At 40.5% G+C, this 24266-nt stretch overlaps 2 protein-coding genes across 2 annotated transcripts; both read right to left on the reverse strand.

Moving 5' to 3' along the window:
* Positions 1 to 218: 218 nt before the first annotated feature.
* Positions 219 to 1538, reverse strand: LOC137283296 (neuronal acetylcholine receptor subunit alpha-7-like). The gene has a single exon (XM_067814747.1). The coding sequence runs from the start codon at positions 1536 to 1538 to the stop codon at positions 219 to 221; it is 1320 nt and encodes a 439-aa protein (XP_067670848.1).
* Positions 1539 to 3712: 2174 nt separating this feature from the next.
* Positions 3713 to 4969, reverse strand: LOC137284778 (neuronal acetylcholine receptor subunit alpha-6-like). The gene has a single exon (XM_067816756.1). It carries the CDS (start codon positions 4967 to 4969, stop codon positions 3713 to 3715), a length of 1257 nt encoding a protein of 418 aa, XP_067672857.1.
* Positions 4970 to 24266: the final 19297 nt, after the last annotated feature.

Below are 24266 nucleotides of genomic sequence, written 5' to 3' on the forward strand. Positions count from 1 at the left end.
AAAAAATTCACTGAATGATGTTACGAATATCCACATGCATTGTAAACATGTATTTCTCAGGCATGTACCACTGTGGGCATCGCCGCAATTCCATATCAATTGGTAGAGAATTCTGACAACTGACCAATAAATAATATCAGATCATCCTATTGTCTCGATGTCCACCGGTTACCTATGTCAAACTGTATATATTTACAGTACTTATCGTTTTCTATACCTTAGAAGTACGATATCTTCAGAAAGACACATACTGTTGCACTTATGAACAAGGTAAAGAACAAATAGAAGAAAATCCTGCTCATCATTCTGCTCACTCGTTTCCAGGTCATTGGTGATGGAGTCCATGATTCATTCGACTTCTTGTCCAGTGACAGGATTTCCGTACTTCCAACAGCAGGAGTGCCAAAGAAACATCTCTCCCAGGACCGTGTCATACGTCCCATCCACGAAGGAACAGGTCTGATGGCTGCATCTGTATGGAACACGCGAACGATCCAGATGGTCAGGAACACGTAGACAGAGCTCATAATAAACAGGCCGACAAGAAATATAGTAAACAAAGGTATAGTGTCGGCGTTCTGTGGCAGCAGTCCAGTGACAAAGGACAGAGATACAGTGAAAGACAGCAACACCGTGATGGCAAAGGACACCTTCTCTCCAGACTCCACAGGAATGAGGAACACCACCAAATTCACTATCCCCAGCACCAAGACAGGCAGGAGGGTTGTCAGTATCGCCAGTGAAGGCTTTCTGTTCAGGGTCATTTTGTAGTATACCCAAGGAAAATATCTGCCACTGTCTCCAAAGACAATTCTTGAAACAGATGTGTTTGTGATATCCCACTGACTGTTGGACTTATACAAACTCAATCCTATATAGTTATGAATCGGTTTTAAATCAACTTCTTTCAGACTATTTCTCCAATTAAACGTCTCATAAGTACATTCCTGCTCATCCAAAGGAAAGTTGGTAACATCCATTTGGCAGAAAGTCTTGAAAGTATCACCAGGTGACCAAGTCACAATTCCTTCAGCGGTCACAGTAATGACCCCAAAGTCGAGTCCCAGAGGCTCAGCATCAACCACTTGGTTCCAAACAGTAATGTAAGGTCTCCAGATTTTCCCATAGTCAGGAGTTATTGAACTGACACCTCCATACTCACTGGCGTTCCAAGTTAGAAACTCATCTTTCCAAGAAACTAAGAAAAACCCGTTAGCTGTCACTGTTTGAGTAACTTCATCAAAATCAGACATGCTGAGAAGATGAAGTTCTAAAGAGACCGCGACAGTGTCACTGCTGTTCTTGACTGGTCTCACGTTTGGGTTGTTGTTCATGATGATGTCATTGTGTAGTCGAAGTACATGGTGGTCATCCTGACCTCTGCTCGACTTCAGTAACAACAGCAGACACAGCACACAAGCCACAACCTTGAAGTGATGCATCCTTGGCGCTGTAAACAGCCACAACACATATATTCTCTGCCTTGCTTTTGAACACAATGTACGCACCCCGTTTGGCGGTGAGGCAGTAGTGCGCATTAACCCAGCAACAACTCGGGCTGACGGCACAATTAAGGGCTAAATCATTTTTTGTGTACCCATCATATTGCGACATTTGATTCATTAATTACTACAAAGAATAGCAAACATGAACCTTTGAGTGATACATTAATGCATTGATGCCTCCAGCATATAAAGTAATGGACACCGACACTCACTAATTGCAGCACTTTTAGATCAATAATCTGTCTGTATGAACAGGTGTTAAACCTTGGTATGTGTGTGTGTGTGTGTGTGTGTGTGTGTGTGTGTGTGTGTGTGTGTCTGTGTGTGTGTATGTGTGTGTCTGTGTATGTGTATGTGTGAACAGGTGTTAAACCTTAACAAATTGTGAAACGAGAGACACTTTAACACAGAAGGTCAGTATTGGATATCTTCAGAAACAAATGAAGTTTGGTGGAAAGGGAAAAACAATTGTATGTAAGTATTGCCTAAAATCAGTTGTGTCAACAGATGATTACGAATAGAACAAGCACGTTCTGTCTTATCTGTAGCACCCCACCCTTGCACATTTAGCCTACAAATAGAAAGCTAGCCACCTCACACTGTCAACCAAGTTATCAGGCATGGCCACGCCACACTATCAACTAAGTCATCAAGCATGACCACGCCACACTATCAACTAAGTCATCAAGCATGACCACGCCACACTATCAACTAAGTCATCAAGCATGACCACGCCACACTATCAACTAAGTCATCAACGTGATACTATTGACCAAGTATTCAAGCAGGACCTCCCGACCCCTGAAGGACGGTGTCTGTGAGGAGATGAGGCACCAAAAGGTCAAGGTCAAGGAACATATCGTGTGGTCATCTTGACATGTTCACCAGCTGCAGTAATGTTAACTCGTCTGTATTTTTCTGTGGACAATAAAACCAATAGAAAGACAAAATCTGACCATTATTGTCAAACATTGATTGAAAAGCTTTGTAAGCAAATTAGGTCTTCGTGCTCTTTAGTAAGCAACTAAGCTGAAGCAGATGTTATGCCGCTCCCACAGAAGTGTTAAAAGAAATTTAAGAACATCTCTGTATTCACCAAAGATGACATTCAATATACTCTTTCAAACATATTTCTTCACTTGTGGGTGAGTGAGGGTGTATTGTTTTCAATCCTAATTTATCTTGATTTTGTTCACATGAACTAGGACAACTTCAGACCTGAATCTGTGTTGGCATCGTTTTATACCATTTGTTCAACTAAAGTAGTTGAATGCTCAGGTAAACATATCATATGACCAAACCTGACAAACACATTGCCAGTTATAACAGGTACCTCATCTATTTCAGAGAATAGTTTTGGCTGTGACAAAACCGACGTAAAGTCATATGTCACACTTAAATTACACAATTAGGTAAAACCAAGTCAGATGATAAACAACAACATAAAACAGTGACTATTGTTTTTGGTTCCACTATTAATTACAATATGAAAGGCAAGTAAACGCAATTGAATTTCAAACCATTTGCAAGAGTTCAAGGAATTTATCAGCGATGCCAATTTCAGTAGAGACATGCTTGTGCGACTACAGCGAATACTAACGACGGTGGGCATGACGTCATGACACACAACAGGTGATCGTAAACCACAAAACAGGCTGACAAACACTTCAGTAATAAGGATTTATTGTGTAATGGATACATTAAACTTGTCTTCGTCCTGAACATGGATACGTCTGTACAACTGTTATTCTACTGAATCGATACTCCCATACTACCTCTGGCAGATGAATTCGTAAATCTTCGTGTTTGTTTTATTATTGGACGACCATCAATATATGATAATGTTTGTCACATGTAATCATGGCATGTAATGTGATGCTACATATGACCTACGTCACGCACACGTTAAACTAGGATTTATAAATGACAGTGACAATGACAAGTGGATCAATGTATTTCACATCAGTAGGCAGACAACGGAACCGCCCAAAACCGTCATTAAATGATGTCAGCAATATCCCCATAAAACGTAAAAGCAAAATTCTCCAGCCCGTGTAACTATGGACATTGCCTTAATTCCCTGTTAGTTGGTAGAGCATGCTAACATCTCTCCATTAGTTAAATATCAGATCATTCATTTCTCTTGCTTTCCATCGGCTCTCTGTGTCAAACTGTTTATAGTCATAGTAATCGTCGTTTTCGTTCCATTAGAAATGTGATATCTTCAGAAAAAAAACCACTGTTGCAATGATGAACAGCACGAAAAACAATAAAAAGAAGATCCTGCTCATCATTCTGCTCACTCGTTTCCAACTCATTGGTGGTGCTTCCCATGACACATTCGACTTCTTGTCCTTTGACAACATCACCATGATTCCAACAGCAGGAGTGGCAAAGATGCATTTCTCCCAGGACCTTGTCATGCGTCCCATCCACAAAGGAACAGGTCTGGTGGCGGCGTCTCGATGGAACACCTGCACGATCCAGATGGTCAGGAACACGTAGACAGAGCTCATAATAAACAAGCCAACAAGAAAGATTGTAAACATTGGTAACGAGTCACCATTCTGTGGCAGTAGTCCAGTGACGAAAGACAGAGATACAGTGAAAGACAGCAACACCGTGATGGCAAAAGACACCTTCTCACTAGACTCCACAGGAATGAGGAACACTACCACATTCACTAACCCCAGCACAAGGACAGGCAAGAGAGTTATCAGTATCACCAGAGATGGTTTTCTCCTCAGGGTCATTTTGTAGTATACCCAAGGAAAATATCTGCCACCGTTTTCAAGGACAAGTCTTGAAGCAGATGTGTTTGTGATATCCCACTGGCTGTTGTTGTTAAATAAATCTAATCCAATAAAGTTGTTAGTCGACCTTAAATCAACTTCTTTCAGACTAGTTCTCCAATCAAACGTCATATAAGTACATTCCTGCTCATCCAAAGGAAAGTTGGTAACATCCATTTGGCAGAAAGTCTTGAAGGTATCGCCAGGTGACCAAGTCACAATTCCTTCAGCGGTCACTTTAATGATCCCAAAGTCGAGTCCCAGAGGCTCAGCATCAACCACTTGGTTTCGAATTGTGATATAAGGTCTCCAGATTTTCCCATAGTCAGGAGTTATTGAACTGACACCTCCATACTCACTGGCGTTCCAAGTTAGAAACTCATCTTTCCAAGAAACTAAGAAAAACCCGTTAGCTGTCACTGTTTGAGTAACTTCATCAAAATCAGACATGCTGAGAAGATGAAGTTCCAATGAGACCGTGATTGTGTCACTGCTGTTCTTGACCGGTCTCACGTTTGGATTGTTGTTTCTGATGATGTCATTGTGTAGTCGAAGGACGTGATGATAATCCTGACCCTTGGATGCCCCCAGGAACAACAGTAGACACAATCCACAAGTCGCTACCTTAAGATGGAGCACTCCCAACTCTGTGAACGCCCAACACACATACATTCTCTGCCTTATACTTCAACCTGCAATGTGCGTATCATGTTTGGCTGTAAGGCAGTAGTGCGCATTTACCCCAACAGCAACTCGGGGTGACAGCACAATTGAGGGCTAAATCATTTTAGTGTAATGATCATATTGATCCATTAGTTCATACAAAGAATAGCAAACACAAACATTTCATTGAGAAATTAATGCCGCCTGCAGGCTATATCGTAATTCACACAGACAAAAGCCATTTACAAATGTTGAAATGTGACACTTACAATGAAAAAAAGTCATTAATTACAGCAAGCACTCTTTGATCAATAATCATTCTCTTTACATCCAGTGCAATGCCCGCACACTGTTTACACTCTTTATTAAGCACGAACACTGTAATTTCTCCTGGGATGTGAACTGTTCTGCCTAACTCTCTGCACAACAGTCTGTATAATGTCACATTTTACAGTTAGAGTTGTCAGACATGACAACAGAATATAATAAAATCTGTTCCATAATCATAACACATCACTGTTGAAAGAGTATTTGTACGATGCCAACCCACCAATGATTAGATGCCGATTGAAATGAAAGGTATTTCAAATTCTTCCCTTCTTCTCAAGCACCTTTACTTCACTCTTTCCATTCTTTTCTGAGTCAGTTAATCTAATTTTTTGCGTTCTCGTGTTTTGTTATGGCAGTAAGTCTTTACTCCGTCACGGTCACCATGGGCTGGTATGTAGATCTACAATGGCCTTTACTTCGTCTTGGTCACCATGGGGTCGCATGTGAACCATCAATGGGGTTTACTGTATCGCGTTCACTATATGAGGTGTCATGTAGACCAACGAAGGCCTTTACTCCCTCTTGGTCACCATAGTAGTATAGCCACAGGGGATTCTGGCTCAGTTCCAACAAAGGGCCAAATAACTTATTTCCTGCACTGAGGGGTATGAAAATAAGTGGATGCATTTGACATCTCAACATTGGATGGTCATGCCTAAACTGTGCCCTGTTGGGAAGCGATGGTACATTGATGTCTACAAAACAGTTTAGCATGAATCTTCGTCGTTGATAATTTGTTTGGTTTTCATGATTTTGCTGTCGTGAGCATGGTGGAAATGTGATCTTTCCATTTTGTTGAATTTCCCTGTGATGTTTATTTGTACAACTCTTGAATCTGATAAAATCGTTTTGAAAAATCTTGACCTCCCTCAAGTTTGTTCTGGGGATTCTTCCTGGTTGCACAATAATACAACAACGTTCATTTTGATGGCAATCATGCAAGTGTAATTTGAACCCAGGAAGAATTGTCAGGTCTTCTACAAGGGGGTTCCTAAGAAAGACTTCAACAATAAGTGTGGAATCTTGAATCATACTGGTCCACAAGTCTGGCTTACCAGGAGAAGCTTGTACGAGATATAACACTTTGACATTCTCAGGCATGGTTAACATATTATCTGATTCGTTTGCTAATGATGCAACATCCATCTGTGTATCATGGTTTGCTAGCTCAAACTTCCCAATCAGTAACCCATTATGTTTTAGTCTCACAGCATGGAGATTCTGTGCTGTGGGAAAATCAGGACAAGGTTGATGATACAACACAATTCAACGATGATTTCTCATTGCGCGTACACGTTGTTTTGCATGTTCCTGAAATCAGAGAACACGATGGTGGCAGTTTGGTTCGGCGTTGACATGATGTTTTATGCTTGTACCATTCGAAAAAGTCTTCAAATTTGTATTTTCCCGTGTGTAGAAAATAGTTTTCAACCGGTTTTCTGTTAGTGCACTTCAAGCTCATGAAATGTAGGTCTCAATATTGGGAAATCTGATATTTTATTTTCCACGTTCATGGTGACTCCCTTCAGGTTGGTTGAGCATTCATATTCACCCGCACGTAAACTAAGTAAACTTTTTCTCGAGGCTGCTTGGACCATCTGAGTTTACTTCCTTTCACAATCCCCACGCTGCCATTTGGTGGTTTGCCGACTTGAATGATCAGCATGGAATTCACCGGCAGACCTGCTAGAATGACATCCACGCCTGCAACTCAATGTGCAGCATTCCTTTGTTCATGACTTTTGTTAGATAGTGATTCTTGTTTTCCGTGAAAATAAAATGAGTGTATACCCATGTGCGATGTTGATCATCCAGTCAGTTCGATGCAGCAAAAGTATCTATTTGTAGTCATCGGTGAACATGAGTACATATGGTCGTTTCGGGTGACGACCATGCAATTGACGTCTTTTAGTTCAGACAGCTCACTTTCAAAAGCTGGGGATATGGTCCTCACTGTTCCTTCAGTGTTGCCACTCCCCCCAGCAGCAGGCACTTCAACGCATTTGTAAATGTTGTGTTTTAGTTGCAAGGCATACACTTTCCCATCAGTTCCTTGTACGTCAAATCCAAGAGTGTCCACAAGGTCGGAGATCACTATGTTGGCACATTTTCTCAGTCGACCAGAAGCTTCAGTCATCGTTGGACATGCAGCGTCATGCCACGGTATCCTATACCAGTTGGGTTCGTGTTTTATGTCTAAAACCGATACTTTCAATTCTGCAATGTTGCCACACAATGAATGCGTGAAGAAGCAGCAAAACACACCAAACTCCTGTTGAAAACAGACCTACCCATAGCATAAAAAGTCTGCTAGCTTAAGCGAAAGCCTGAAAATAATGACAGCAAAATTCAAGCATAAGTCTATCAAAATATCGAGAAAAATAATATTCGAAGTCGTCGTTGTGTGCAGCCTGGCTTTCATCTCGCCATGCTTTTCATATGTCAGAGTTTATTGTATCAGACTTAAAAATAGTTTGATGCATTTTAAAAATGGAGTGCAACAAACTGCTTGCGCCAATGTTGTTAACGAAGGAGGAGAAAAATGCCAAGAATGACACCAAGAGAGAGAGATTGGTGACACTCAGGGTCAGCGGCAAACCCAAACACTACTTCGGCAACCACACTCCTGATAAAGGAGCCATCGACAAGTTTTAAGCGTGATACAAAACCAGACTCGGTGCTGAGATGACATAAATCTTAGGGTCAGTCCTGACTCAAGTGTATGCTGGCCTAGCATCGTACTTCCTTCCTGATACGAAAACAATGCAAGATGTCATCGCAAGTGATGGAGGGGGTGTAGAACAACAGTGCTGTCCCTGAGCAACACAGGAAGAAGGAGAAGTGATTGAAACCATAACCTAAAAAAAGAAGAAACCCATGCAGTTTTTTATTTCTTTTGCTGTTCAACCGCATTTCTACTGCAGAAATGGTAGGCACCAGCATCGCCGCCACCACCACCAACAATGACAAATCAATTTGACCTTAACCCTCACATCATGTCATAAAGAATGTTTGATGGAAACACATTCGTCAACACGCACGAAAACCATGTTATGAAAACGTTGCACAATGTCAACACCACCATCACATCCTGTAACAGTATTACGTGCCTTCCAAGACACAGCAAAACCAAGAGCTGATCTTCTTGGCACCATGTTTGTCGCGACCATGTTTTCGTCACTCAATTAGAGTAGAACATTCTTATGCAAGTATAACCATCCATGAACAATCTGTACAAGTACATACTATCATCTATGTCGACTTTGAAGCCCTCGTCAAAATGGTGGACACCGCCACTCCTTCCTCTGACAACAGCTTCATGCACAAAATACAGGAGCATGAGGTCTGCGGGTTTGGTTCGTGGTCGTCCAATGTAATGGGAAACGAACACTCCTATGGTATACAGAGGCCTCACGCATTTACAAAATGGAGAGAAATCCATCAGAAAAAGTTGTACACTATCACCCACATGCACATGACCCAAGACGATCACTGGACTCCCACGAAGGCCAAGAACTGCCAGTTACACGACAAACCTCTAAACGGAGGCATCATGGAGATCAGTGCCACATCTCTGGTGAGTACCGCGGCGCTGCCCACAAAGCCTGCAACCTGAACCATCGAAATCCCTGTCATGTTTCACAGCCTTCGCATTTACAATTCTCACCTGATCATGCAAGCCATCATGAAGGTTGACAGCAACATATCGTGCATCCCCAGCAACACAGAAAAGTACATCTCCTTCTAGCTGGACGGTCAGAAGTTCATATACAGTGACCTCTGCTGCTGAAGAAGGGTGTCTACCCTTACAAATACATGGATGACTGGTCCAAGTATGATGAAGCGTCATTGCCGCCCATCAAACACTTTTGCAACACCTTGAACTATTCGTTCATCACCGCAGACAATTACACATACGCCATCGATGTCTGGAACAAAACTGGGTCAAAAGACTCATGACAAATACCTCGACCTGTACCTGAAAACGGACGTGCTGCTGTTGGTCGATATGTTCGCCATCTTCAGGAAAACGTGCATGAAACACTATGGCCTTGACACCGTGTGGTACTTCTCCTCCCCGGATCTTTTGTGGACGCCTCTTTGAAAATGATGGGGCACCCGTGGCGAGCCACCTCCTCATGGTGGGTGCTGGGTAACGTCAAGAGCTCGCCGACACCCCTGTAGTGGACCCGGGGGTATATTTGGTCCACCAACCCGTTTGCCGTTTGTTGCGGCCCTGTGTCGGTGGAGGAGGGGATCCTGGTGGTTGAGGGCATGGGAGCAGGACCAGTGATCCTATTGCTCAACACACCACTTTAGCCCTGACTTCACCTAGACGGGTGGTAGGATGGGCCTGGTTCTACCAATCGGCTGGTCATGCCAAGCACTGTGCATAGTGGGTATTATTGCACATATTTGATATGTTATTTGATCTTGGCTTTTAGAAACTCCAATTATTTCAAGATATTATATTGCCTAGAGTCCTATGCCAGCAGGCGGTGGCTCCAGTGCCAATCTAGTAATGTTGACCGCTGATTTCTATAAGTTTTTGTTGTGGGCAGAACCAGCCTGACAATACACTTAATAAACGAATATAGCTATTCATGTCATATTTGCTGGAGTATAGCATCCCTGTATCCCTGATGTCTGCATTCTGGAGACCCGATGCAATTAGATGCCGTCCTTGTTGACACTCCATGGTGGGTGGGGAGCAGGGTTGTCGAATCTCTTTGATATAATCATGGTTCGCAATCATTCTGGTTCTACCCAAAATGAAAAAAAAGACGTTGGACGCCGAGATATTGTCGTCTGATGATGATGTTTCTCTTGCAACAAATTCTAACTCTTGGGCACGATTTATTGTTGTTGAATCTAACAATGGTCTTCCTTTAACAATCAACCCCTTTATTATTCCCAAAGCAATCAAAGGTATTTGTGGAGAGGTGATGAATGTTTCACGTCTCCGAGGCATCTCCCTTTTAATTGAGTGTGCGCGGAGACAGCAAGCTATCAACCTTTTGAAATGTTCCACATTTGCAAACACTTAAGTTGCAGTCTCTGAGCACAGAACTCTAAATTCTAGTCGAGGGATCATCCACGACAGAGCCCGTTGTCTAGCGGAAGTGACAGAAGAAGAAATCTTGAAAGAACTTTCTGGACAGCATGTCACCTCAGTGAAACGTTTCATGAGAAGAGATGGTGCTGCTTCTATTCCAACAAATACCTATTTGTTCACATTTTCACTGGCTGATATACCTAAATCCATTAAAGCTGGCTATTTCAACATCGGAGTGGATGTGTATGTACCCAATCCACTCCAGTGTTACAATTGTCAGAAATTTGGACATGGTTCTAAATTCTGCAATCGTCCTTCTTCGTGCTCTCGATGTGGAGGTAATCATGAAACACTGGTTGTAGGGCTGCACTAAACTGTGTAAATTGCAAGGGTGAACACGACGCTTCTTCAAAATCTTGTCCTTCGTGGATCCATGAAAAAGATATTTTGAAAGTAAAATGTCAAAACAACATTTCCTTTCAGGAAGCTAAAAAGGTTGTTGCAAGCCGTTCGCCTCCATCAAAACAAACGTATCCTGCAGTTGTCTCCAGCACATCTACTAGATCCATAGAATGTCAAACTGACTTGACATGGACAAACTCGGAACACCCTCAGTCTGTTTCTAAATCGTCAGAAAGTCAAACAACGTCGACAGATAGTCAACAACATGACATCCCTCCAGCATCTCAGTGTGCCCCAACTCCTGAACCATCAGGTACAACAAAATCAACAAAAGAAGTGCCCAATCCTCACAAGAAGAAACAACATAGGAAAATCAAAACTAAGATTGCCACTTCTACTGAAACACCGGTAGACTTACATAACTTTTCTCGAGATGGATATCACCCCATCCTGTGAACGTCCTGGTAGTACTAACTACTCCTTGCGTTCACGTGAACAATCACCTATAGATCCCCCATGAGCCATTCTTCAGTGGAACTGCAGAGGACGTAAACATATCTCTCATGAACTGCAGCTATTAACTCAGGATATAAATCCATCAGCAATTTGTTTACAAGAAACCTACCTTAAACATACCGATAAATTTGACTTCAGACGCTATAATTCCTTTCAACCTGTTTGCCGTGGGTTGCGGCCCTGTGTCGGTGGAGGACGGGAGTCTGGGTGTTGAGGGCACTGGGGGCCTGTGACCGCGTTCCCTTTGCTCAACACACCCCTTCGACCCTTACTTCACCTAGACGGGAGGTTGAATGGGCCCGGTTCAACCAATAGGCTGGTCATGCTAAGCCCTGTGTATGGACTGTTTACATGTAAATTTTACTGCATACATTTTTAGAAACCATTTTGTCTTTTGTCAGTTGTCATGGCTTTGTGATGATATATCTATTTTACGATTAAATAACTCAAATTTCGTATCTTGCCTTGAGTCCTATGTCCAGAAGGCAGTGGCTCATGGGCCAATCTGGTGGAATAATTACTTGCTGATTATTCTGCTTGAGTATATCATCCGGGTATCCTTGGTGCTGCAGGCTGGAATCCCGCCTGCTCTTATTATTGTCCTTGTGATACTCCGTGGGGGGTGGGGAGCTCGGATGACGAATTCATACTAACTTACCATGGAATACCAAACCCCAAACAAAAAATCGAAACGCCAACTCGACAATGATGATGATAAGGATGAAGATTTTATGGATATCAACTTCTTTATATGAGAACACAACGTTTCGGAGTTAATGCTTACTCATTCATCAGGCGATGAACGTTGTGTTCTCATATAAAGAAGTTGATATCCATAAAATCTTCATCCTTATGCGCTTCACTTCTAAATGCCCTTCAAAGACTTAATGATGATGATGAACAGCGACCCTCCAAATCTATTGATTACTGGCCTCGTTTTCTGATCCTTGAGACTCTTGATAATACTCCTTTAAAGCTGAATCCATTTGCGATATCTAAAGGTATCCATGGAATAGCAGGAGATATTAAAGATGTGAAACGCTTGCGTTCAGGATGTTTATTACTTGAATGTAATAGAAAACAGCAAGCAACTAACCTGTTGTCCATTGAAACGTTTGTTGGAGTTCCGATTAAGGTCTCTGCACATAGAACACTGAACACCAGTAAAGGTATTGTACAAGACCGAGATCGTCTATTTGCAGATATGACCGAGATTGACATTGCATCGGAAATGAAGGATCAAGGTGTGATGTATGTCAAAAGATTTTCCACTCTTGTCCTAACACATACCTGTTTTCTTTTTCTGTGCCAAATCCACCCAAATTAATCAGGGCAGGTTACTACAGCGTTAGTGTTGATGCATACATCCCCAATCCTCTGAGATGTTTCAAATGCCAGAAGTTTGGACGTGGTGTGAAGACTTGCACATTGTCTGTTACATGTGCTCACTGTGCTGAGACTATTCATGTAACAGAAGATTGTGCAAGTAGCTCCAAAAAATGTGCCAACTGAAATGGAAATCATTCAGCATTTTCTAAGGATTGTCCCACTTGGAAAAAGCAGATGAAGATCAACAGGATTAAATACACTAATAATGTCAGTTTTGCTGAAGCCAAAAGGTTGATACAGTCAAGGGATGCCAACTTATGCCTCCATCGCCAGAAAACCATCAGAAATGACCAACAAAGAAAATACTTCTCAAGTCATTACCTTGTCACATGCCTGTCAAACAGACTTGACGTGGATAAACACAGACATTCCTAAAAATCTTTCTCCTGAGCAATCAACACAGACAGCAGATTTACTTCCTGATCAGCAGAACCTTTCTCAGCACCAATCTCCCGTTTCTCAACTTGGATCACAACCAGGGAAGAATGAGAAACAGACAGGTAAAAAAAGATCAAATCAAGATCAGACACCTCAAGACCAAATCGAGCTCCTAAAGGGTCAGACAAGATCAAATTATTTAATAAGTTTGGGTCACTAGAAGATATGGATGTGTCTGATAACATCCATCCTCGGGCACATAGCTTGTCGCCCTCTAAGAAAGTGCGGGGTAGATTCCCAATCAACCCACCATAGTTTTTTTCCAAAAGTATAATACAATGGAATTGTAGAGGATTAAGGACTAATCTTAATGAACTACAGCTATTAGTCCAAGACTTTGCACCAGCAGCTTTCTGTTTACAGGAAACATACCTGAAACAGACAGATACTTTTAATTTACGTCAGTTTGATGCATACAATTATTTTTCCCCTTCGGGTGACAGGGCCACTGGAGGATCTTCAATCCTCGTTAAACAAGATGTTATCCATAGTTCTGTAGCTCTTAAAACTAACCTCCAGGCCGTTGCAGTGAGACTTACTCTTCACGTTACTTTTACACTATGCTCTTTGTATATACCGCCTTCCTCAGCACTCCAACAGTCAGATCTGCAAGATCTCTATGATCAACTCCCAAAGCCGTGTATCATAATGGGTGATCTCAATGGCCATAACCCGCTATGGGGTGGTACAAACACTAACTCAAAAGGTCAAATACTGGAAGATTTTATCTCCAATAATGACTTATGTTTATACAATGATGATTCAAGCACTTATCTGCACCCTGCAACCGGCACCTACTCTTCTCTAGATCTGTTCCTGGCAGACTCCTCACTACTTAATGAGTTTGAGTGGTCAGTCCACAATGATCTCTGTGGAAGTGACCATTTCCCTACTATATTAAAATCTATAACTCCATCTAATGTTCCTCCATCATCAAGGCGGAATTTTAAAAAGGCTAACTGGGCTTTATATGAAACACTGTGTGCTGAAAAACTTAAACCTGAACTTTTTATTGACGTTCCTGATGCTATTCAATGTTTTTCTGAGGAACTGAATTCCATAGCTGATGAGTGTATACCAAAGTCCTCTGCAGTTCCACACATAAGAAAACCATGGTTCAACGATGAATGCAAACAAGCTAGGAAGGCAAGGAAAAAAGCAGAACATTATTTCCGTCGCCATCCTATGGTGCATAATTCAAATAAATTTAAAATTTTAAATGCTAAAGCGCAGCGTACTTTTAAACAGAACAAACGCCAATCTTGGCAAAATTATGTCTCCAAAAAAATTTTCGGACACCCATGTCCAAGTTATGGAACATGGTCCAGAAAATCAAAGGTAAAGGTACTAAATCTAGTGTCCATCATCTTAAACATGGAGATCAATTACTTACTGATAAGTCAGATATTGCGAATAAACTGGGTGAAACTCTCGCTAAACATTCTTCCTCTTCGAATTATACACCTAAATTTCAACAATATCAAACACAACAAGAAAAGAAAATTATTAATTTCAATTCTGATAATGGGGAAGATTATAATGAAACGTTTTCTATTCATGAACTCCATACTGCTCTTGATCAAGCTCATGATACTGCTACAAGAGCTGATAACATTCATTATCAACTCCTGAAACATTTACCAGAATCCTGTCTGGAAACTCTCCTAAATATTTTTGATGATATTTGGACATCGGGTAACTTTCCTCCTTCATGGCTTGATGCCATAGTGGTACCAATACCTAAACCTGGACGTGATCATACAGATCCATCCAATTATCGGCCGATTTCATTAACTAGCTGTGTTTGCAAGACCATGGACCGCATGATAAATAATCGACTTGTTTGGTACTTGGAAACAAATAATCTCATAACAGATATACAGTGTGGTTTCCGTAAAAACAGAAGTACTGTCGACCACTTAGTGCGACTGGAATCATTTGTTAAAAACGCACTAATTTATAAACAACATGCTGTGTTTATCTTTTTTGATCTTGAAAAAGCATATGACACCACCTGGAAATATGGCATTTTGAGAGATTTACATGACTTTGGCTTGTGAGGTCGTTTGCCTAAATTTATTGCCAACTTTTTAAATAACAGACAATTCCAGGTCCGTGTGGGTTCTACCCTGTCTGACCATTACAATCAGGATCAGGGTGTTCCACAAGGCAGTATTCTGTCTGTCACTCTTTTTAGCATCAAGATCAACAGTTTATGAAAAGTTATAAACGATTCCATTGATGGATTGTTATTTGTGGATGATTTTAATATTTCTTGTCGTGGTAAAAATATGCATACCAATGAACGGCAACTACAGTTGTGTTTAAACAAGATTAATAAATGGTGTCTTGAAAACGGCTTTAAATTTTCTAAATCGAAAACTAACTCCATACATTTTTGTCGTAAATATAAACCCCATAAAGACCCTGAACTGTCTCTAGATGGGACGCCCATTAAAGTTGTGAAGGAAGCCAAGTTCTTGGGTCTAATCTTTGACTCACATTTAACTTTTTTACCACATATTAAATCACTTAAAACTAAATGCCTGAAAGCACTTGACTTGTTGAAAGTTGTTTCAAATTCAAAATGGGGAGGCGATCAAGCTACCCTTCTCCATCTCTGTCGATCACTAGTTCGTTCTAAACTTGATTATGGCTCAATCGTTTGCGATGGAGCCTGCAAGAGCAATCTTAAACTTCTTGACCCTGTCCATCATCAAGGTCTAAGACTTTGTCTTGGTTCTTTTAGAACTTCACCTATTGACAGTCTTTATGTTGAGGCTGATGAACCTTCTCTTGAGCAGCGCCGTATAAAGTTAGCTTTACAATACATTACTAAATTATACTCTAATCATTCTAACCCTGCATATAACTGTGTTTTCAATCCCCTGTATGAGGATTTATACAACAAAAAGTCTTCTCTTGTCCCGCCTCTAGGACATAGAATTAAACCTTTTCTTTCTGCTGCTGGGATTCAGCTGGAAAACATAGCTCCCTCCCGTCTTCTTCTCCTCCCTGGCAGTTGGTCAGGCCTCAAGTAGACCTAACATTGACCACATTTAAATAATCATAGACTAATGAATTACAATATAAGAAAGAATATAATCAATTAAAACATAAATATAGCAATTATAAATCCTTATTTACAGATGGGTCCAAGGATGGTGGCGCTGTGGCTTGTGCCACTGTCATTCGATCCAGAACAATATCTTCTAGATTACCAGATAGTAGTTCTATTTTTACAGCTGAAGCTAACGCCATATTAACAGCTCTTAAATATATTCAAAGACACCCGAAACGTAAACAATATATAATCTATTCAGACTCTCTTTCATGTCTCCAGGCGATTAAAATATCTCTTGTAAACATCCACTTTTAATTGAAATTATTGAATTGTATAATAATCTTGCCACTGGCCAATACGACATCGTCTTCTGTTGGTTACCCAGCCACGTAGGTATTTCCGGTAACGCAATGGCCGATCTTGCTGCCAAGGCAGCACTCAACAAATCTGTGACACCACTTCTTATTCCATACTCTGATTATAAAGCTTGCATTAGAACTTACATCCGTGATCTGATGCAGAAGAAGTGGGACACCCAAGTAGGTATAAATAAATTACATGAAATAAAACCGTATATTGGTTACACTTACTTGGGTTGTCAGTCCAGATTTGAATGGTTATTTTAAGACGATGTCGTATTGGCCACACTAGATATACTCATGTGCACCTTTTGAAAGGTGAGGATCCTCCGTTTTGTATCCCTTGTGATGAGAGAACCACGGTGAAGCATATCCTGCTTGACTGTGTTGAATTCTCCATCACAAGGGATAAGTATTTTACAGTTAAAACAATGAAGGATCTTTTTACTAGCGTTAGTTCATATTTAATTATTGGTTTTTTAAAAGAGATTGATTTTTTGGTGGATTTTTGAATGTTATGTTGTGTAAATAGATGTATTTTAATTATTGGAAGTTTGGATTTGTAACTTGAATTGTTGGTGGCTGTACCCTCGAAGGGGGTATTGTAAAATTATTGTCCTCCTGAGAGGGTACGTAAGTCCAAAAGCATTTACAGTAAATTTAAACTTTCCACTGTTCTTAATCGTAGTATATGTGTATTTTTAATTTTTGGCTAGATGTGACTAAATTGCTGACAGCTGAGGGGATGATGTAAATCCAACTAGGGTCCATGCAGGCAGCAAAGGTACTGTAAGTCCCCATGGCCCCTAGTATGGTGATCCACCTTCAGTTGTTGGCAATCTATAGCCTGATTTTATGTTGTATTGTCCGAATAGTGATATTAGTTTTAACATTCCACACTAGTTTCAATCCCAGTTGTGATATTCTAGTTGTTTTACTGTCCGTCGTTGACAGGTTTTTATAGTATCCATATATTTCATTTCAGTATTTAACGTTCTCGTCACGATATGGCTGAGATATTGCCGATGTGACGTTAAATATTAACTCACTCACTATTTTACACCACGAAGTATGAAGGATCTTTTTAGTAATGTTAGTTGTCATTTAATCATTGCGTTTTTAAAAGAATTAGATCTGTTTCAGGACTTGTAAATAGATAAACATTTTATGATTGGAAGTTGAATTAGCAGATAACATTGTTAGTGGCTGTATCCTCGAAGGGGGTTGAAGTACCGTAAAATTATTGTCCTCCTGAGAGGGTACGTAAGTCCCAAAACATTTGGAATCAGATTCAGTCTTCCACATTTTTTAGCTGTAGTATATGTGTCATTGTAATTTTTGGCTAATCTTGCATACAGTCGCCAGCAGCTGAGGGATGGTGTAAATCCAACTAGGGACCATGCAGGTAGCAGAGGTACTGTAAGTCCCCATGGCCTCTAGTATGGTGATCTATCCTTTGTTGTTGGCGATCTATGGCCTGTTTTTATATTGTACTGTCCAAATAGTGATACTGATTAATTTTTAAGTTTCCACACTAGTTTTAATAATAGCTGTGATAGTCTAGTGGTTTTACTGTCCTTCGTCGACAGGTTCTTCATAATATGCATATATATTCTTTTTGTCACGTATGTTCTCGTCACGATATGGCTGCAATATTGCCGATGTGACGATAAATATTAACTCACTCACTCACTCCATTAACATTAACTAACTCCACTAACATTAGATCTTATAGCAGTGATCTGATGCAAAAGAAGTGGGACACCCAGGTAGGCATCAATAAATTACATGAAATAAAACCCTATATTGATTATTCCTCCTTGGGCTGTCAGTCCAGATTTGAAGAGGTGATCATGCGGCGATGTCGTATTGGCCATACAAGATGTACTCATGAATGCCTATTGAAAGGTGAGGATCCTCCATTTTGCATCCCTTGTGATGAGAGAACCATGGTTAAGCATATCCTGCTTGACAATGTTGAATTCTCCATCATAAGGGATAAATATTTCAAGGTAAAAACAATGAAGGACCTTTTTAACACCGTAAGTTCTCATTTAATTCTTGGATTTTTAAAAGAAATTGATTTCATCATTGAATTTTGATTATTATGTTCTGTAGATAGCTGTATTTTAATTCATGGTAGTTTAGATTTGTAACTTGAATTGTTAGTGGCTGTACCTTCAAAGGGGGTTGAAGTACCGTAAACTTATTGTCCTCCTGAGAGGGTATTCCCGTGTGGACCCGGGACAGAATGTGTCCACAGCACCCCATTGCTGGTCGTAAGAGGCGACCAAATTGGGCAACCTGTTTGCCGTGGGTTGCGTCCCGTGTCGGTGGAGGACGGGATCCTGGTGGTTGAGGGCAACTGGAGCTTGAAACAGTGTCCCTTTGCCCAACACACCACTTTGGCCCTTACTTCACCTAGACGGGTGGTAGAATGGGCCCGGTTCTATCAATCGGCTGGTCACGCCAGGCTCTGTGCAGTTTATTGATTTGCACAAATTTGACTTTGGAGTTAAATGTATCTTGGTCGTGGTTGAAAAGTCATTGAAATTTACTATTGTTTTATTGAATATGGAATATATTGATTAGAATCACTTACTTAGAGCACAGTAGTCGGTGGCTCATGGGCCAATCTGGTATGATACCATACTGGAGTATATCATTCCTGTAGCCTCTTGGTGTTAGTCTGCTGGAAATCCGCTGACGTTTAACATCGCTCAATTGGCGCTCCATGGTGGGCGGGGAGCAGGATTGATGAAACATATTCTTATCATCATGGCACCCAAAACGAACTCTAAAAAGGCGAAAAGAACACACTCAGATAGTGAACTTGACTCCTCAGATGATGAAATTGTTGGCCGACTGTGTTATTCAGAGCGAGACACCTGGCCTAAGTTTATTGTCCTTGAAGCATCAGGAGATCGTAAATTGACATCATTTTCTCCTTTTCTGTTACAAAAAGCCATTAAAGGTAAAGTTGGAGATGTATCTGATGTGAAAAAGCTGAAGTTTGGCGCTCTACTGATTGAATGCAAGTCACGTACGCAGGCCGTAACACTTCTGGAATCAACTAAACTGGCTGATATCAAGATCAAAAGCTACGCGCATAAATCCCTTAACTTTAGCAAAGGGATCATCCGCGATCGTGATCACAGTTTGCATGAACTCTCTGTGGAACAAATTGTTTCTGAACTCAGAGATCAAGGTGTCCTTGAAGCTAAACGTTTTACATTTAGGAAAGATGGCAAAGTCTTACCATCTAATACGTACTTACTAACGTTTGATACACCAAACCTACCAGAGCGTTTAAAAGTAGGCTGTTTTGCTATGAGGATTGATAGGTTTGTACCCCGTCCAATCCGCTGCTTCAAATGCCAAAAGTTCGGCCACGGTCAAAATGCCTGTAGAAATCATGTTGTCTGCTATCGCTGTGGAGAGCGAGATCATGAAGGCTCTACGTGTAATGCCACAGTCAAGTGTTCTAACTGTGGCGAACCTCACATGGCATCCTCTTCTGATTGTCCAGTTTTTAAATTTGAGGCAGCAGTGCAACGAGTCAAAACAGAGCAAAACATTGGCTACACTGATGCACGCAAACTAGTTGCTGGTACACATTCTGCAGGAACAGTTAAGAAAACGTATGCGGCAGCAATAAAACCTGTGACCAGTTCTGTTTCTTGTCAAACTGATTATACATGGGTAACAAAAGATACGCCTACGTATCTTTCTCAGACCCCACATCAGTCATCTAATGCACCCTCAGTTTCAGTTCAGACATCCCCTACAAAAGTCCAGCAAGTAACAGATGATTCAAAATCTGAGAAGAAAAAGAACGCAAATGTGAATTACACGAAACAGGTTAAACATTCCGATAGTCTACCAAAAGCTCAGAGAAATCCTGCATTGCTGTTCAATAAATTTGGAGTACTAGAAGATATGGATGTTTCTGCATCACAAGCCACTCGTTCAAGGAGTCATTCTCCTAAAAAGAAAGACCGAGAACGCTCACCCATAACTCCACCATAAATGACTCACCATACATTAATACAATGGAACTGCCGAGGTTTTAGGGCTAATTATGATGAAGTGAAACTTCTTGCACATGATTATGATCCTGTAGCATTATGTCTCCAAGAAACGTATTTAAAGGAAAATGATCAACTTACCTTACGTGATTATAACATGTATAACGTGTATGCAAAGACCAATAATGGTAAAGCATCTGGTGGATCCTGCATTTGTGTTAAACAGGGGACACTCCACAGTCCTGTGTCATTAAATACGACCCTACAGGCTGTGGCTGTCCGTCTAACTCTCCACATTGCTATAACACTTTGTTCGTTGTATGTTTCCCCATCGTCACCACTTACTGTTAAGGAACTTGATAATTTGACTGATCAACTCCCAAAGCCCTTTATACTCGTCGGTGATTTGAATGGGCATAATCCTTTGTGGGGTTCGTCCAGTTATAATAATAGAGGTAAAGTTCTCGAAGATTTTCTTGGTAAACAGAATCTTTGCATATTTAACAATGGTACTAATACGTATTTACACCCGGCAACGGCTGAGCGTATTCAGCGCTGGATTTATCGGTGACTGACCCTTCTCTATATAATGAATTTACATGGTCCGTTCACTATGATTTATGTGGTAGTGATCATTTTCCCACAATACTTAAGACCATCAGTCCTTCACAGGATCTACCCATATCAAAATGGAAATTTACAAAAGCTGATTGGCAGACTTTTAATACTCTGTGCCGTGTAAATTTGAATCCTGAAACTTTTTTTAATAAAATGGATGAGATTCAAACATTTTCCGAAACACTGCTTACTATTGCTACCAAAACTATCCCTAAGACCTCGGTTAATCCACGAGTTAACACACCATGGTTCAATGACGATTGCAGAAAGGCCAGGAAAACGAGGAAAAAAGCTGAGAGAATATTCAACAAAGCTCCCTCCCCGGATAATTTGAATAATGTCAAGGTTACACGAGCTAAGGCTCGTCGATGCATAAAGCAATGTAAACGTACGAGTTGGAAACAATTTGTTTCTAAAATAAATACTCGTACTCCGCTTAACAAAGTGTGGAATATGATACGCAAAATCAAAGGTAAAGGTTCCGGTAACACTGTGCAACATCTCAAGATAGATGGCAATGTAGTAACATCTGAAAAGATCATTGCTAATACATTGGGCGAAACGATCAGTCAGAATTCTTCTTCTTCTAATTACGATCCTGCCTTTCAAAAATACCAGAAGCAGCAGGAGAAGAGACATCTGAATTTTCAATCTGATAATTCAGAAGATTATAATGAACCTTTTTCCCTTAGTGAATTACAAGAGGCTCTTCAGAAAGCTCATGATACAGCATCAGGGCCTGATGATATACATTACCAATTATTGAAACACCTACCTGATGAATCTCTCATCACGTTATTAAATATTTTCAATAATATCTGGGAAACTGGAGATTTTCCCCCTTCCTGGCATGAAGCAATGATTATACCAGTGCCAAAACCAGGCAGGGATCATACAAAGCCTACTAATTACCACCCTATAGCTCTAACTAGCTGTGTTTGTAAGACCATGGAACGTATGATAAATGCTCGCCTAGTCTGGTATCTGGAATCAAATCACCTTATTACAGACATCCAGTGTGGCTTCAGACACCGGAGGAGTACCATGGATCATATTGTCAGATTAGAGTCATTTATTCGTGATGGTTTTATTAAAAAGCAGCATGTTGTTTCTATTTTCTTTGATTTAGAAAAAGCATATGACACTGCTTGGAAATATGGTATTTTGAAAGATCTCCATATGATGGGCCTTCGTGGTCGCATGACTGATTTTATTTCACGGTTTTTAGACGGTAGACAGTTCAAGGTAAGAGTTGGATCCACCCTTTCTGACATCTATGATCAGGAAATGGGAGTTCCACAAGGAAGTTTTTATCTGTCCCTCTTTTTAGCATCAAAATTAATAGTCTGGCTAAAGTTCTCAATGGCAATGTCGATGGCTCTCTATTCGTTGATGATTTTAATATGTCATGTCGGGGTTCCAGCATGAATAGCATTGAAAGACAACTGCAACTTTGTTTAAACAAGGTACATAGATGGTCACTGGAAAACGGTTTTAAGTTTTCGAAAACTAAAACATGTTGCATTCATTTTTGTACCAAACATAAAATGCATAAAGATCCTGAGTTATTCCTTAATACCACTCCCATAAAAATTGTCAGAGAAGCTAAATTTCTGGGCATTACGTTTGATCATAAATTATCTTTTATACCCCACATCAAAAATCTCAAAACAAGGTGTTTAAAGGCTCTTGACATTCTGAAAGTTGTTTCCAATGTCAAATGGGGTGGAGATCAACTTACACTACTTCACCTTTATAGATCATTGATCAGATCCAAACTTGACTATGGCTGCTTTATCTATGGTTCAGCTCGCAAATCATATCTCAGAGAGCTCGATTCCATTCATAATCAAGGTATCAGGCTGTGTTTGGGAGCCTTCAGAACCTCCCCAATCGAGAGTATGTTGGTTGAAGCAAACGAACCGTGCTTAAAGTTACGGAGAATCAAACTCGCGCTTCAGTATACTGCTAAGCTTCACTCAAGTCCATCTAACCCCGCTTTCAACTGTGTATTCAATCCTTCCTATAAGGATTTATATGCTAATAAACCCAAATCAATTCCACCTCTTGGTATTCGTATACAGTCCCATATCAGGGATGCCCATTTAAATTTTGAGAATATAGCACCATTCAACATTTCAGAAATACCGCCATGGCAGGCCATACAGCCGGATGTCAATTTAGATATGACAAAACTGAAGAAAGCTGCTACAAGTACATTATTGTACCAACAAGCATTCTTAGAAATTAAAGACAAATACTCCTCTTACCAAAGCCTTTACACAGATGGATCAAAAGATGGCAATAAGGTGTCAGCAGCTGCTGTTGCTGGTGATAACACCTTATCCCTCAGACTGACTGATGGAAGTTCCATTTTTACAGCGGAGTCTATGGCAATTTTATTAGCATTGCAGTTTATTGAAACATCTCGGAACAACCATTTCATCATTTTTTCCGATAGTTTGTCCTGTTTGCAGGCAATCAAACACCGTAAACATAATCATCCGTTTTTAGACAAGATTTTAAGTCGCCATTTAGACATATCTATGGCTGGGAAGGTTCTTGTGTTTTGTTGGCTTCCAAGCCACTCTGGTATAAGAGGTAACTCTCTAGCGGATTCCGTAGCTAAAGAAGCTCTACAAAGTTCAGTTACCAACACTACCCTTCCTTTTTCTGACCTCAAACCTGCTATTCGACAATATATAACAGATCAGTGGCAGCAGAACTGGGATGATCAAGCCTCAAATAAGCTTCATTCCATCAAACCCAATATTGGACAAAATCCATGTACTGGACTTAGACGTCACGATGAGGTTGTGCTACGGCGATGTCGTATCGGTCATAGTTACTATACACATTCCTTTCTCTTGAAACGTGAAGACCCACCATTTTGCATTCCATGCCATAGACCGATTACTATCAAGCACATTTTACTTGAATGTATTGACTTTGCTCATATCAGAAAGCGTTTTTATGACGATGTTCCTACTTTATGTGCACTTTTTAACAAAGTTTCTAGCCACTTAATTTTAGCATATTTAAAAGAAATCAAACTATATGAAAAAATATAGCTTTTATTTCAGAGATCAGATCTTACCATTCCATG

Source organism: Haliotis asinina, chromosome 5 (genome assembly GCF_037392515.1).
Source record: "Haliotis asinina isolate JCU_RB_2024 chromosome 5, JCU_Hal_asi_v2, whole genome shotgun sequence".
In the NCBI taxonomy this organism is placed as follows: Eukaryota; Metazoa; Mollusca; class Gastropoda; order Lepetellida; family Haliotidae; genus Haliotis; species Haliotis asinina.

Coding starts and splice junctions, on each gene's coding strand:
- LOC137283296 (XM_067814747.1), bottom strand. CDS start 1,538: ATGCGCACTACTGCCTCACCGCCAAACGGGGTGCGTACATTGTGTTCA.
- LOC137284778 (XM_067816756.1), bottom strand. CDS start 4,969: ATGTATGTGTGTTGGGCGTTCACAGAGTTGGGAGTGCTCCATCTTAAG.